The 14,552-nt window shown below is 50.4% G+C and overlaps 2 protein-coding genes across 4 annotated transcripts in view; one reads left to right on the forward strand and one right to left on the reverse strand.

Moving 5' to 3' along the window:
* YPEL4 (yippee like 4) overlaps positions 1-14,291 on the forward strand; it is an 18,528-nt gene extending 4,237 nt beyond the window's left edge. Inside the window, exons 2-6 of the mRNA XM_060159119.1 lie at positions 10,439-10,538; positions 12,927-13,251; positions 13,433-13,476; positions 13,818-13,926; positions 14,156-14,291. Coding sequence (XP_060015102.1) covers positions 13,111-13,251; positions 13,433-13,476; positions 13,818-13,926; positions 14,156-14,245 — 384 coding nt within the window. The 5' untranslated portion in view covers positions 10,439-10,538; positions 12,927-13,110 and the 3' untranslated portion in view covers positions 14,246-14,291. The remainder of the gene's footprint in view (positions 1-10,438; positions 10,539-12,926; positions 13,252-13,432; positions 13,477-13,817; positions 13,927-14,155) is intronic.
* Positions 3,554-6,547, reverse strand: CLP1 (cleavage factor polyribonucleotide kinase subunit 1). Of its 3 annotated transcripts, none has more exons than XM_060157690.1 (3): positions 6,461-6,547; positions 5,074-5,701; positions 3,554-4,661 (listed from the first exon to the last, which is right to left on the reverse strand). In XM_060157690.1, exons 2-3 carry the CDS (start codon positions 5,677-5,679, stop codon positions 3,990-3,992), a joined length of 1,278 nt encoding a protein of 425 aa, XP_060013673.1. In that variant the 5' UTR covers positions 5,680-5,701; positions 6,461-6,547; the 3' UTR covers positions 3,554-3,989. The 3 variants fall into 3 exon arrangements, with proteins under 3 accessions (XP_060013673.1, XP_060013672.1, XP_060013670.1); XM_060157689.1 differs by having other exon boundaries at positions 6,211-6,541; XM_060157687.1 differs by having other exon boundaries at positions 5,776-6,541.
* Positions 14,292-14,552: the final 261 nt, after the last annotated feature.

Genomic DNA, 14,552 nt, shown 5'->3' on the forward strand with positions numbered 1-14,552 from the left:
TTATAGAGGATTTTCTATTTGTAAATCAGGTTGTTTCCTTAGGAATAAATCAAATGTCATTTTCCTATTGTATATTTTTCTTGGATTTTAAGACTTCATTTACCCAACTTCACGGATTAGGGATCTTTCTCTTCCCACTTTCAACAGTCTAAGAACCTGTAAATTGTTTTGTCTCTTGGCTAGACAGTGCTAAATAGGAATGAGTATCCTACATTCTACCAACCAACCACATATACTAAACTCCCCTAGGACACTGGATTACTGTATGCCAAGCTCTTAGATAGGTGAGCACTAATGGTGGCATAATCACTATCCCAAGGTTTAGAGAGAGATTCCATTTTCTTATCCAGTTTTCCTTAGGATCGTGCAAGATATTTCCTGGAAAGGATGTTTAATAGAACATAAGGTTTAAACTGACAGCCACTTCTGAAAAGTACTGCACAGTAAAAACTAGACCAGGGGTCCCCAACCCCCTGTTAGCTAGGAACCGGGCCGCACAGCAGGAGGTGAGAGCGGCAGGCAAGCGAGCAAAGCTTCATCTGCCGCTCCCCCGCTCCCCATCGCTAGCATCACCGCCTAACACCACCCCACCCCCTCCCTCCGTTCTGTGGCAAAATTGTCTTCCACGAAACCGGTCCCTGGTGCCAAAAAGGTTGGGGACCACTGATCTAGACTAAAACAATGAGATATCCAGACCACCGAACTTCAAATAAATTACTTTGCTATATATGTCAAGTAATACCTTATAGTTTGTTTTTTTTTTCTAGTGTAGTTTATCTGTACTTCTTCAAATCCTCTCCACTTGCATTTCCTCATGTCTATAGATGGCAAACTACAGGGCCTTTTTTTTTTTTTTTTTTTTTTTTTTAGTTCAACTCTCTGGTATTTACAGGAAGACAGGAACAAAATGCTAGGCTTGGATTTAGGTGCAAAGAATGCCCTTTCAGAACCAAAACCACCAAAGACCTTTTTATGTTTAAATACTGCTGCCTTCCCTCCTGTCCTTCTGAAATGTCTTTGCTTGTGTTAAGGCACAGTTTCCCCTCTTGTGCTCTGGATCCCACACCCTTCATTTTCTTCTGAATTTTCTGACATTTTATTTGAAAAATGAAAAACACACCCATGTAAAGAACACACCCATACCCATCATTAAATTCTCTCCCTCTAGAATCTGTTGATATGCTGAGAGGCATCCTATCTAAAAACCTAACAACAAACTCTCCCTTGACTCCATAACCCCACCTCCACTTCCTTTCTAAGCAAAGCTTCTTGAGAGTTCTCTATAGTTGTCATCTCCACTTCTGTTTATCTATCTCAATATATTTCAACAGGATTTCATCCCCACCATTCCAAGACAACACCCTTCAAGGTCAACACCGACATCCATACTTCCAGATCAATAGTCAAGTCTCCTTCGCTAGCTCCCATTATAATTTACCTTTTATGTTTGGAATGCCCTGAAAGCCCATTATTCTGCCTCCTTCTGATTTCCACTTACACAGTCCCTAAGTGACTTCATCCAATGCCATTGCTTTAAATGCCCTCTGTAGGCCAAAAGCTCCCACGAACCTTCAACCCTAACTCTCCCCAACCCTCCAGACTCATGTTTCCAACTGTCTATGTGGCATCCCCTATAGATGACTAATAGCTCAAACTTAACGCTGCCGAAGTAGAACTCCTGCGGTTTCCTTTTCCCCTCTCCCAGAGTTTCCCTGATCTCAAATCGGATCTAGTTGCTCAAGTAAAAAAATGTAGGAATCATCTTTGATTCCACTTGCTTTTCCTCACCTCTTCCATCAGCAAGTCCTATCAATTTTACCTCCAAAATATCCCAAGGCAATCTACTCACCAACTCTACCTCTGCTGCTCTCTTCTAATCCATTCTCACATTGAAGCTACCACAGGTCTCCTAACTTGTGTCCTTGCTTCTTCTCTTGCCTCTATAACCCATTTTCCACACAGCAGCGATCTCTTCAATGTAAATTATTGATAAATCATGTCATTCGCCTGTCCAACCACCTGCTATGGCCTGAATTTTTGTGCCCCCCTCCCCCAATTCTTATGCTGAAATCTCCAAAGATGATGGTATTAGGGGATGGAATCTTTGAAAGATGCTTACGTCATGAATGTAGAGCCTTCATGAATGGGATTAGTGCCTTTATAAAAGAGGCTCCAGAGAGCTTCCTGCCCCTTCCACTATGTGAGGACACAGTTGAGACAGGCAATCTGCAACTTGGAAGACAGCCCTTAGCAGAACGTGACCATGCTTGGTGCCTTGATTTTGGCCATTCCAGCCTCCAAAAATGTGAAAAATTTCTGACGTTTATAAGCTACCCAGTCTGTGGTATTTTTTCACAGCGGCCCGAAGGGACTAAGACATTACCCCTCTCCCATCATTTCCCACTGCTCTTGGATTACAAAAGCCCTACATTATCTGGTCTTTGCTGCCTCCCTCCCCCAACCCCAGCCTCAACTTTTTACCACTCTCCCCCAGATTCACTACACTCCAACCACACTGGCCTTTCCCTTCATCCAACACATTAAGTTTTTTTTTCCCTTTCTTAGGGTTTTGCACTGTTTCCTCCACCAGGAAGATTTTGCCCCAATTTCACACAGCCATTCAGGTCCTAACTCAAAATGTGTGCTCAGAAGAGGCCTTTCCTGACCATCCAATCTAAAAAGCCTCCCAGCCACTCTCTCCTATCACCCAATCTTAAGTCTCTGCATAGCACTTACCTTTTTATGTTTAGTGTAAGCTCTGCAAGACTTCATCTATCTTGTTCCCCCATCTAGAATGGTCCCTGTCACATAATAGGTGCATGATAAAAATGTGTGGAAAGAATGAATGGGGACTTCCATGGTGGCGCAGTGGTTAAGAATCCGCCTGCCAATGCAGGGGACACGGGTTCGAGCCCTGGTCCAGGAAGATCCCTCATGCTGCGGAGCAACTAAGCCCGTGTGCCACAACTACTGAGCCTGCGTTCTAGAGCCCGTGAGCCACGACTACTGAGCCAGCATGCTGCAAATACTGAAGCCTGAGCACCTAGAGCCCGTGCTCCGCAACGAGAAGCCACTGCAATGAGAAGCTCGCGCACCGCAATGAAGAGTAGCCCCCGCTCGCCACAACTAGAGAAAGCCCGTGTGCAGCAACGAAGACCCAACACGGCCAAAAATAAATAAAATAAATAAATTTATTTAAAAAAAAAAGAATGAATGGATGAAAGGCATCATGATACTTATTCAATAATGCAAGTCCAAACCAGGAATGACAATTATTTACAAGAGATCAAAGAGAATGGGCTCTCCCAGCTTACCACCTGAAAGCTCAATTTACATTTTGACTTACGGTCTGGTTCCAATTAAACAACAGATTTAGCATCTATTTACCTAAGTGCCAAGGAAAGGGGACTCATCATAAAAATTCACCTGCTTAGCTCACAGGTGTTCTTGGCTTTCTTCTTCTCTAGGCATTCAGCAATAAATCATTCCAATAATGTTTCTATAATGCTTAGGGGAAAAACAAAAATTTTAAAAATTACACCAACTTCTGTGATATGGCAAAAATGTTTATTAAAATCTTTTTTTTTTTTCCCCAAGTATGAACTTTATTGGAAGGAGTCCTTCGAATTCACTCTCTCATCCTGGACAAACAAGCTAACAAGTACTATATACAGAATATAAAGCAGTAGTAAATTAGTCCACATAGTAGCACAGTGAAAAAAATGGGTCTTTTCTGGAACTCAGATCATTCAAAGTGGCAACTCAGGTGATCTAAGAAACCAATTATATTCTCATGGTTTTCCTTCTGGTTCAAGATCTGAAGAGTTAGGTTACCACCACCTGTTTTAAGAGGTAGAATATACGCTTTCGAGTAGTCCACCATTTACCAGTCAGCCTGGCCTCGGGAGATTCTCATACGTCAGCCCATCTGCCTTAGGTGATGGCCAGAAGATCTCTATGCCCCAGGCAGCAAAGCTTCCTGCTCGTCTCTACTTAAGATCCATGAACCGGATATCCATGATGAGAAGGAAGTTCTTAGGCAGTGGGCGGGGGGCTGGAGAGAGAACAGTAAACACCTGATGCTCTAGGTCCACACTGGTCACCACGATGAAGCCGGCCACACTGGTCTCTGAAAGGTTCTCCTCTGTGCCCTCAGCAGAGCTGACACTCAGGAGGTGGTGCACCATGTCTCGGCCAGGGCTGACGGGCACTAGCTTGAGCTGATTGTCCTCCTGAGACATGCCCAGAGGCAGACAGGAGTCTGGGATGGTGGGTGCCCCAACTTTGTAGATTTTCACATCTGAAAATTTGACATTGAAGGCGTGGGGATAGAAACAACCCCGGAATCCATAGAAATACTCACGGATACGCTCATCCCTACATTCCCGCCGGAAGTCCTTGGAGCGCTCAACCACGCCCCCGGATTTAGGGAGCAGCACGGTGCGTACAAAGTGAGGTAGGTCCCGTTTCAGTTCATTGTACAGTCGTTCTTGATCCAGAACCACAACTACGTCCACCTCAAAGGCGGAGGCTGCATGCACCAGTGCCTGGTAACCAGAGCCCTTGACCCAGCCACAGGTGTTAATGACACAGCCACTCACAGAGGCCCTTCGGTTCACTTCACACCTTTGGTTGAACACATCTGCTAAACGAGATGTAATCTGCAGAAGAAAGGATCGAGGTGAGGGAAAAAAAAAAAACCCCACAGAAACAAACCAACCCACAGCTCTTTTAGCCTTCTTTAGAATAAGTGGAATTAGATATAAAAAAATGGACATTCTTAATGGCTGTGGTTGTGACCCCATAACATGGATTTAATTTTTATTTCATGTTGCTTCTTCTGTCTCTTGTGTTTCATGTCCTAAGTAGAAATTTAATAAATCACTTAAGAACAGGTCCATAGAAACGTGTACCAATCTGAGGTTAACTTATTTTTGAAACCGTCTTTTCCAAAATCATGTGGCAATAATACCAGCTGAGAGGGAGCAAAGAATTTTAACTGGCAAACTTCTGCACAGCTTCCAACCCTGACAGCAGCCCTTCCCTCCACCCCACCTTGGCCCTGGCTCTGACCTTATTATAAAGCTTGATGTTGGTGCCAGGAGTGGTGGAGCCAAAATGATACACCAGAGGGGCCTGGATAGAGAATCCCTCTTCAACATCTGCTGGCCGCTCAATGTAGAGGGCCCCCATGGTACCAGGGATGGACACAGAGCCCTGGCCCACATCCAACTCCACGTAAGTGGGCCGGCGGCCCAAACGCACTGCGTAGTTGAGCAGCAGACGGCACACTGTGGACTTGCCCACATCAGTGGGGCCCACTACCATCACCCGGGGCCCTCGCTCTTCTTCCTTCTCCGCCTGCCTCCGCATCTGCTCCAAGGCTGTATGAGTGTTGAGATAAAGCAACATAGGGGTGTCCTTGGAGACATAAGCCACCTCGGTGCGGCCACTGAGCTGTAGAGAACAGCCATGCCAAGTGAAAACAGCCACCTTGGCACCAGCATCAAAGGTGAATTTCTTGTTTCGGGTCAGCTCTGTGCCAAAGATTTCTGCCATGCCAGCGAGCAGCTCCAACTGAACTGACTGAGATGCCTCCACCTCAAAGCGAAGTTCTGTTTCTCGCTCTAGTTCAAATTTAGTGGTTGGCTTCTTGTCATCATTGGCCTCCTCTCCCATCTTTTTTGTGTGGCTGCTGTGCCTAGAACACAAATATCAGATCAAAACAGAAGTCAGGACTCACTTCAAAATCCTCCAGTGGACGTTTCTCCTTACCTTGCTTCATACTTCTTCTTACCTCCGATCACCATCTGTCTCACTATATATTTGTTTATTGTCTGTCTATCCTCACTAGGACGTAAGGAGGGGTATTTTTGTTTGCTGCTGTAACTCTAGTACCTAGAATACAGCTTGACAACCCAAAGGCACCTCTATAAAAACACCCAGTGAATACATGACTCGGAGTAAGAAAACGGTATCTGCAGTTTGAAAGACTTGATTACATCACCTTCATCGCCCTACTGGGATACTCCAGACTTAAAAAGGCAATAGATGCCCAATCCCTAACCCTCTCAGTCAACAAGAAAGGGAACCAGCAATCCGGATGCAAAGCAGAGAATACCGGCTTCGGACTCAAAACAGCAATAAGAAAACAGCTCAGCAACCACTGGTAGTGTCTTTAGACAAATAAATCACTTAACTTCTCTGTACCTTTTCCTCAGCTGTCAACTAGAGGAACTTACACTTCCTCACACAAAGTGTTGCTCTGGGGATTAGCAGCGACTGCTGGAGTGGGGGAAAAATCACTACATAAACTAGAAAATGCCGAGGAACGGCGAAGAATCATCTCCGATCCCGGACCGCAGCTCTAGGTCCAGCATCTGTCCCAGCCTCCCCAGGCACCGAAATCTGCCCAGGCTCCAAGGAAGCGACGGTTGCGTTCCTGAGCTTATTATCTTACCTGTACAGCCAAGAGCCCAAACTTGCAAACCAAAAAGCCCTCACTAACTAGGACCTAAGCCTAACAGCTTGCCTCGCTCGCCTAGACCCACGCCGGAAACTCAGGCGTTTCCGCACTTGCGCAGTGGAGAAGCCGCGGCCGCGCGATGCCCCCTGTGATATGTAGTTGTGCCAGAACAGCCGCGAGCGATCGAGCTCGCGCAGCCGCTCGGCTTTCTGGGACTTGTAGTTAATGGATTGTTTTTGATCGTGACGTCAAAGGTGGGCGGGCGGCGGCCGTCATTGTTCGCGAAGCCCGGGGGCGGGCGGAGTAGGAGGCGTGGCGGTTACGCCCCCGCGCGGGGCGGGCACCAGCAGAGGGGGCCAACGGTCGCTGAGACGCGGCGGTCAGGGCCTCTCGCCACAGTACTCCCGCTCACCTGCCATCCGGGAAGGGATAGGGTGGCGGGATGGGAAGGGGGCTCGCTAGTCTAGGTCCCATGATCGCCTGGAAACGGGGAAATTAGCAGAACAGCATTTGGATATGAGGAAACCAAGGGGTAGGGAAAGTGGAGGAAAACAGCTTATCAGAGAGTAACCTGGACTGTCATCCCCAACCCGACACAATGTTTGCCCCCTAGAGAGCATTTAAAAAAATTTTTTTAAATAAACGAATAGAAGTCCAAGAATTTCTTCCAGTTACTCTGCAAGTCAATCATTACCCAACAACCTCTCTCCTATTGAGCGGGGAGTTTTGTTGGGGACTCTGTTTCCCGCCCTAAATCCCTGACAGTTATACAAGGTCAGTCATTTAACCCCACAAGCAACAGGTTAGGCCACGTCTTTAAGCTTCTGATGCGTTTGGACTTTGGAATCTTGTATTCTTTGGGCAAATCACAGACTTAAACACTCTGAGACCCAGTTTTTTGACTGTGAACTAGCGATAACAGTACCCAACCTCTTCAAGTCGTTTTGAAGACTGCATAGGATGATGTATGTAAAGTACTAAGCCCAATGCCTGTAACATAGAAAGCATCTGATGTTAGCTCTTAAGTTATTGTAAGTTGAGGAGGGGAAGCTATAACGATGCCATCTATCTGTAGTTTACATTTTTCAAAGCCCTTTCAGGTATCCTCTTTCACAGCCACCAGTAAAGTCAGTGTTATCATCTTCAATTTCAGGTGAGGTAGGAGACTAAGGTAGGTGAAGCGATTTGCCCAAGCTAGTACTCAAACCCAAGATTTTGGAGTTTGAGTGCCGTTATAATAATAGCAAATGCATAGTGCCAGATGCTACACAGTGTTCTATGGGCATTACAGGTATAAATCCATTTAATCCTCACAAGACTCCTGTGAAGTACACACTGTAATTGTCATCCCTGCTTTAGAGATGAGTACTTTTTTCAGTCCAGCTCACAGGGTTAATCTGAGTACAAAAGTCTGGTAAGATTTTCTGGGTTGCCTTTTTCCGGCTGGCCCCATTTTACCATTCCCTTCCTAAGAGTGCCTTCCTCACGTCTCACTTCTTTTAATTATTTTGGCAGCACCGGGTCTCAGTTACAGCACGCGGGATCTTCGTTGTGACATGCGGGCTCTTAGCTGGGGCAAGCGTGCAGGATCTAGTTCCCCGGCCATGGACCAAACCAGGGCCCCCTGCACTGGGAGCACAGGGCCCTACCCACTGGACCACCAGGGAAGTCCCTCACTTCTCACTTCTCACAGTACTTTTTCTTTGGTGGTTTGCTTTAATTATTTAATTCATTCACCACGCCTCTATTAGTTCTCCAGGGAACTACCACGTATCCCCTAATCTTTCACCATTCTTCAAAAATTCAATTCTAGTCTTCCGTTTGCAAAATTCTCTCCCTTAGGGAGCTCATCCTCTCCTGTTTCCATGCAGTCTATCTCCCAGATTTGTTTCTTTGCCTCTCCCTTGAGGCAATTTCTCCCAGCTATCTGAAGGTCATCTTAATTTGGGTATTGTATAGCCATCTTAGGCTATAGGGAGAAGAAACCCCTCCCCCTCCTTTGGACTGCTCTCCATTTTGCTTCTTAAACACAGAGTCAGGGCAGAACATTGAAAGCATCTATGCTTCCCTACACTCTCCTTCCTCACTTTCAATCTTTCACCAAGCACTCCTGTCATCTCCACCCCACCCCCAAATAATACTGTCCTCACATGTCTGGTTTATTCTCCTCTCCAGCTAAATCCTTGATAATTTTCTTCCTGAGTTCATTTAAATTAAGTGGCATCCTTTTTTGCTTCCACACTTTCAAACCTTGCCCTAAAAAACTACTCACCTTCCTTTTCCCACTTCCCACTGTTTTCCTCAACAAATGCCTCCTCCACTTACATTTCCCTTCTCATCTGTTGCCCAGGCAAGAATATTTCCCTCTTTCTTTACTCAGTTCTCTCAATTCCAAACCTCTGGTGACGTCACTCAAGATACCCACACTGTGTTTTCAGAATTTACCTTAAACCCCAGAATCTTCCCTGATTAAATATTCAGAATTCCTTTCACTTTTTCAGACCCAGCTAGCAGTGCCTCCCATTAACCTTATTTCCCTACCTTAACTTTTCCCCCTCCTTGCTTGTGAAAAGTACTTTGTTTTCTGAATGTTAGCCTTGGTTAGAAATGGGAGTTTTTATCTTAGAGGGTTATAGTCTGTGTCCACCTACTTTAGCAGCTTGCCCAGGGCAACACTCCATGAGAAATATTCTGGGTCAACTGAAATATAACTGGAAACCGATACAAAAATAGCAAGAAAGATGTTAAATTCTTCATCAGACATAAATCTGGCATGTGTCTCTTGAGCTATCAGAATTTAATAGTTAAATCTGCTCTGGGTTTAGGGGTATTAAGTTGAGAACATTGTTTTGAAATGACAGCAACTATGGTTTACTAAGTGCCTATCACGTGCCAGGCATTTTTTAGGTGTTTACACGTTGTCTCGCTTTACTTCACGTCTCCATGGGGTAAACATTATTAGCTTCATTTAGCAGAAGAGCAAAACAGGGGCACGAAGTTTATCAGTAACTCACCCAGTGGTGTCTCGTAAGTGTATTGGCAGAGCCGGGATTCCAGCTCAGGTCTCTCTGAGACCAAAGCCAGACACTTGGACAACATCTGAAGATGCAACTCAACGGCTGTTTTGTGAGCATCTTCTGTATGCAGAGTTCTGTGCTAGGCATCGCAGTCCTGGGATGCAGAGAGGAGTTTCCCAGAGGACCTGCCTCAGAAAGTTTATAGCCCAGTAGAGAATCTTATGTAACGTGGGTGTAGCACAAGTAATTTGGAGGTAGGTGATAAGAGGTTCCTGCATGTGAGATGTCATATTTGGTCTATGACTCCTTCGGGGGTATTCAGCTGGAGGCTTGGAAGTGCCTGGTACAAGCTTGGGGGCACTCTATGCCATATGTGACAATTACTGTGTCTTTCTTTTCCCTGCGTCAAGGCTGGTACCAGAGCTGAAATGGGAGATGTATCATCTTGAATGTGCGCGCACGCTCCTGACTCTGCACCCGTCTCTCACTGTCACCCGCCTAGCCACCACCTTTCCTCCAGTCCTGCCACCCGTACTGTACGCCATCCTTGCCCAGCCCTGTCCTTCCCCCAGGTTCTTGCAGTCTCCTTGGCCACACCGCCTTCCTCCAGAGCAGCCAGCCTCTCCTCTTGCCCCCGCCCCTCCCGTCCCGCCCCTCTGCTCCCATCCCTCTGCATCACTCCCCCAGCCCCATCCCTCAATGCCTGCGCGCTCCCTTCCTCCCAACCCTCCTCCTGTGTCTCCCAGCCCTGCTCTGACGTGGGAGGTGAGGGGGGTGGGGGATGGATGACTCACAGTGTTATGATGCAGTTCCACAACATACAGCTACATTCACCCACAGCCCGAGGTACAGACGGGAGACAACCTCTGGCCCCTTAGCAGCTGGCCAGCTTTGCAGCCCCAGTCTTGAGCCCCTAACTACCCTCCCCCCGCCCCCATCCCCTTCCCCATTGAAGGAGCGGAAGGAGAAGAGAGAAGAGTGAGCAGAGAGATTGAGAGAGAGAGAGAGAGAGAGAGAGAGAGAGATAGACGGAGATCTCTGGAGCAGACCTCAAGGTGAGGGGGCAGCCCTTCTCCAAATGAATCTTTTTCCCTTTGCAAATTTCCTCCTTCTGCTGCGTGTTGCTTTCTCCCCTTTGCAAAAGCATTATTCATCCACCCTTTGTCCTCCCTTCCCCCTCCCCGCTGCCTCCGCGCCTCTCTCAGCTCCTTCATCCCTCTCCAAGCTCTGACGGTTCCCGCACTTATTTCCCGGCAACTCTGGCTGCAGCATCAGGCATCACTGTTTATTGTTTTGCTGCTGGTGCAGACCCCCAAAGCCCGCCCTGGGAGCTGGCTGCGCTGCTAATTATTCGGACCCTACCCTACTAAGGAATGCCAGCCCGGAGGGGGCCGAAGCCTCAGAGCAGATGAGAAAATCCTTTGTGAGCAGGTGTCCCCCTCCCTTTTTGTTCCCCTAAGAGGCACGGGATTCGCACCTGTTTCCTGGAGCCTCCGCCTCGGCGCCTCTGCCGTCAGCGCTGGTTGCTCGGCATCCCCCTCCCCCAGCCCTCCCTCTCCCCCACCTCCCACGGTCCAGCCCCATCTCACTTGGGGGAGCATCCTCTCCACCGCACTCCACTTGCCTTTGTTTTTTTCCCAGTCATTTGCTCTACTCGCTTCTCTCGGTAATCTGAGATGGGGAGAGAAGTGACCCCTCCTCCCCTCCCGTGAGTGACTCTCCGGCCTTCTGTGCAGCCTCTCCTGGGCTGGATGGGGAAGCAGGGGAGAGAGAGGGAGGGAGGCGTGCTGGAGGCTGGGGAAGGAGTCTGAGAGCTAGGACCCGGCCCCCTCCCCAGGCCCCTCGAAGGTGTGTTAGTTGGAGCGCGTCAGAGGGGAGCCTGCAGGCAAAGTTGAAGGCAGAGCTGTGAAGTGGAGGCTGAAGAGTGTTCTGCTGGTGAGGAAGGCCCGTTTCCTAGAGCCAGAGCCCAGTGTCACCCTCAGCACAGCCCACGGTATCTTCCTGGGCCCCAGCAGGGGGAGAAGACCTGAATCTGAAGATGGTCTCTGCCAGGGGGTCTTTGTAGAGAGTGCCTGGCGGCCCCAGGAAGCACTGGAACAGCAGGGGTGCTGGCGGCCACCGCAGAGGACAGGATGAGAGCCCGTCGCCCTGGCTTGCTCAGTCCCACTGCCTCTGCTCTGCCTAGTGGCCTAGCATTGCCAAAGCACCCAGCTGGCATCTCGGAACCAGACTTGGGCTGAACCGTCCACCACGGGCTTGAAGGCCCCATGAAGGAGGGAGAAGACAGCCGCTCACTCGCTTATCAGAACCAACAGGGGACACCTCCCTCGTTATCCAGCACCCTCAGCCATTCTGGGTCTGGAGTCTGGGCATCTTCCTCAAAATTCTTAATCAGGACCCAGCAATTATTTTATCTCATGTCACCCACAGAGTCACTGCTGTTTGTCCTGCCCTTAGGAGACGGTGAAGAGAAACATCCTCTGCCTTGGGCCCCAAAGCACGGGTTTTGAAAATAAGGGCCTCCACTTTCGCTGCCCATCTTAGACGCTGCTCCACCCTGCAGACACAGCTCAGGAGTGCTGGCCTCCCCGACACAGTCCCCGTTGCCCATTGGTTCCAGCTGTCAGATGCGCCCGAAGGGAAGAGAGTTTCTCTCCTAGGCTGGGTGCCCAAGTCCTTAACCGAGGGCTGAGGCAGCCATTACAGAGGGCAGGAAAGAGAGACCGAGGGCCTCAGAGGCTGAGGAGACAAGCCCAGTGTTGCTTCTGGGCCAGAAGGAGTGGACCAAGGTGCAAGGCCGGGTAGCAGCCACGTCTGAGGTCTTTGGTACCCGATGAGACATTCATCAAGTTCTAGTTCCCAGAATGCAGGACTCCAGCCCCAGAAGAGGGCTGGAGCGGAGTGTGTGTACCTGCCTGCCTGCTCTCCTTCCCTTTCTCATCACGCCCCTCCCTCCCACACAAAATGTGTGATGGACCAATTATATTGCAAACGGAGGCCATGAGAAAGAAGAACTGCCAGGCACCTCCAACTTTTTAAAGGCTCTGAGCTCCAGAGACACAGAGCCTACCAGTGCATGTGGGACGCAGATCCTCAAAAAAGAACTGAAAACCAAGGAAAGAACGCTTGCAAATGACGTTGCTCCCATGGCAGCGCTGGTGCCGGCGGGCTGCTCTCGGTGGAAAATGGTGGAGGCTGCTCCCGCCCCAGGAGGGAGAGACACCACCTCCTGGGCTAGAGGCCTGGATCCGCTGCCAGGCTTGCCAGAGCAGCCTGTCATCCAGGGGACGGGGAGACCCAGTGCGACCGGGCGCTGAGGAGGGTTGCTGGCGATGTGGGGGGAAGTAGCGGTGGAGGTGAGCGGAGCCCCATCTTCTCCATCCCCGCAGGAGGGGCTCCTCACGTGGTCTCGGCTCTCCTGATGCACCTTCCCCTCTTCCCAGGTGACTTCCATTTCTATCTGGTTCACGTCTGGGGGGGCCCTGGCCGGGCAGCCCCCCCACATCTCTCCTGCCCTGAAACACGGCTCTAGCCAACCTGCTCCGCTGCTTCGCCTGCGACCGTCTGTGCGGGAGCTGCGCGGCACCAGCCCCTCCCGCCCGCCAGGGCGTCGCCCTCCGGCCCGTCATGCCCAGCTGCGACCCTGGCCCGGCCCCTGCCTGCCTCCCCGCCAAGACTTTCCGCAGCTACCTGCCCCGCTGCCACCGCACCTACAGCTGCGTCCACTGCCGTGCACACCTGGCCAAACACGATGAGCTTATTTCCAAGGTACGCCAAGTGGGGGCCTGCCACTCCCCTCCGCTCTCCCCCCAGGGCAGTCCAAACACCACCTAGGGGTGAGGCAACGAAGTCCAGCCTCCCTCCTCCGCGTCCCGGGGTGACTCAGGGCAAGGGTAACCCTGGGGTCGAGGGCTACCCAGTAGTCACCGTCTGTCCTTTGTCTCCACAGTCCTTCCAAGGGAGCCACGGCCGAGCCTACCTGTTTAACTCCGTGTGAGTCTCCCTCTCTCCTTGTGCATGTGTGCTTGTGTTGTGAATAATTTTCCTCTGGGAGAAACAGGGTGAGCCATCTGAAGGCGGCTTTGCACCTGCTGCCTTGGCCTCTCCTCTTGCGAAGTGGTTCAGGAACTCAGTCTACAGTTCTTCTGCGGGGAATCCCAGCACCGGAAGAAAAAGGCCCAGGCACTAGTCAGGAAAGGGTGGATTGCTGAGGGCAGGGGCTTCCATTTGGAGGGTGAAGCTCTCTCCAGATGGAAGGTCCTTTGGGCTGTTCGGGGTCTAGGCTGACAGAGCGACCCCACCGGGTCCTGGGTCCTTCCTGTTTCCTGAGACAGGGTCAACGTGGGCTGCGGGCCAGCTGAGCAGCGTCTCCTGCTCACGGGGCTCCACTCGGTAGCTGATATCTTCTGCGAGAGCTGCAAAACCACCCTCGGCTGGAAATATGTAAGTACCGGGGGGACAGGGCCACCCTCTGAAGTGGAGTCTCCGTGGCCTTCCAAGCCCCAGTGCCCACATGTTAGGTCTTTGCATGATCCAGAGGGGAGAGGGAGCTAGTAGTGGGCTGGACTGGGTGGGGGCTAGCGGGGTTGGGGATCAGGGGTAACACAGGTGGCAGCAGGACTGCCTGGGAGGGAACTGCTCTGTCCTGCGTTCACGGCTTCCCCTCCATCAGGAACAAGCTTTTGAGACGAGCCAGAAGTACAAAGAAGGGAAGTACATCATTGAAATGTCACACATGGTGAAGGACAACGGCTGGGACTGAGGGGCTCCGGCAGGCTGTGCCCTTCCTCCGCATGCCCCACCCTCCCCACCCCCGTCCCCTGGCCCTGCGAAGCGTCCATACCAGCATGAGTACTGCCCCACCCCTGGGGGGAGCCCGGCTCCCACCACCCCCTCCCCCGCCTCCACCTCGCCACTCCCAGGCCCCTTTGGAACGGGGCCCTGGGGTACCCCAGGGGTGTTGAAGGCTCAGGAGTGGGCAGCAGCCAGGGAGACAGACTGGGGGAAAGGGCTGGCTGTGGGGCCTTCTAGCCCCAAGGTCCTGAAAATTGAGGGGATGGCGGGGCGTA

This window comes from Lagenorhynchus albirostris, chromosome 9, assembly GCF_949774975.1.
Source record: "Lagenorhynchus albirostris chromosome 9, mLagAlb1.1, whole genome shotgun sequence".
In the NCBI taxonomy this organism is placed as follows: domain Eukaryota; kingdom Metazoa; phylum Chordata; class Mammalia; order Artiodactyla; family Delphinidae; genus Lagenorhynchus; species Lagenorhynchus albirostris.

Excerpts from the sequence above, each read along its gene's own strand:
- CLP1 (XM_060157687.1), bottom strand. The coding sequence starts at position 5,810 with ATGGTGATCGGAGGTAAGAAGAAGTATGAAGCAAG. Across the intron at positions 5,702-5,775 it reads AAGAAGAAGTATGAAGCAAG|GCACAGCAGCCACACAAAAA; the intron begins GTAAGGAGAAAC and ends TTTGTGTTCTAG. Across the intron at positions 4,662-5,073 it reads ACATCAAGCTTTATAATAAG|ATTACATCTCGTTTAGCAGA; the intron begins GTCAGAGCCAGG and ends TTTCTTCTGCAG.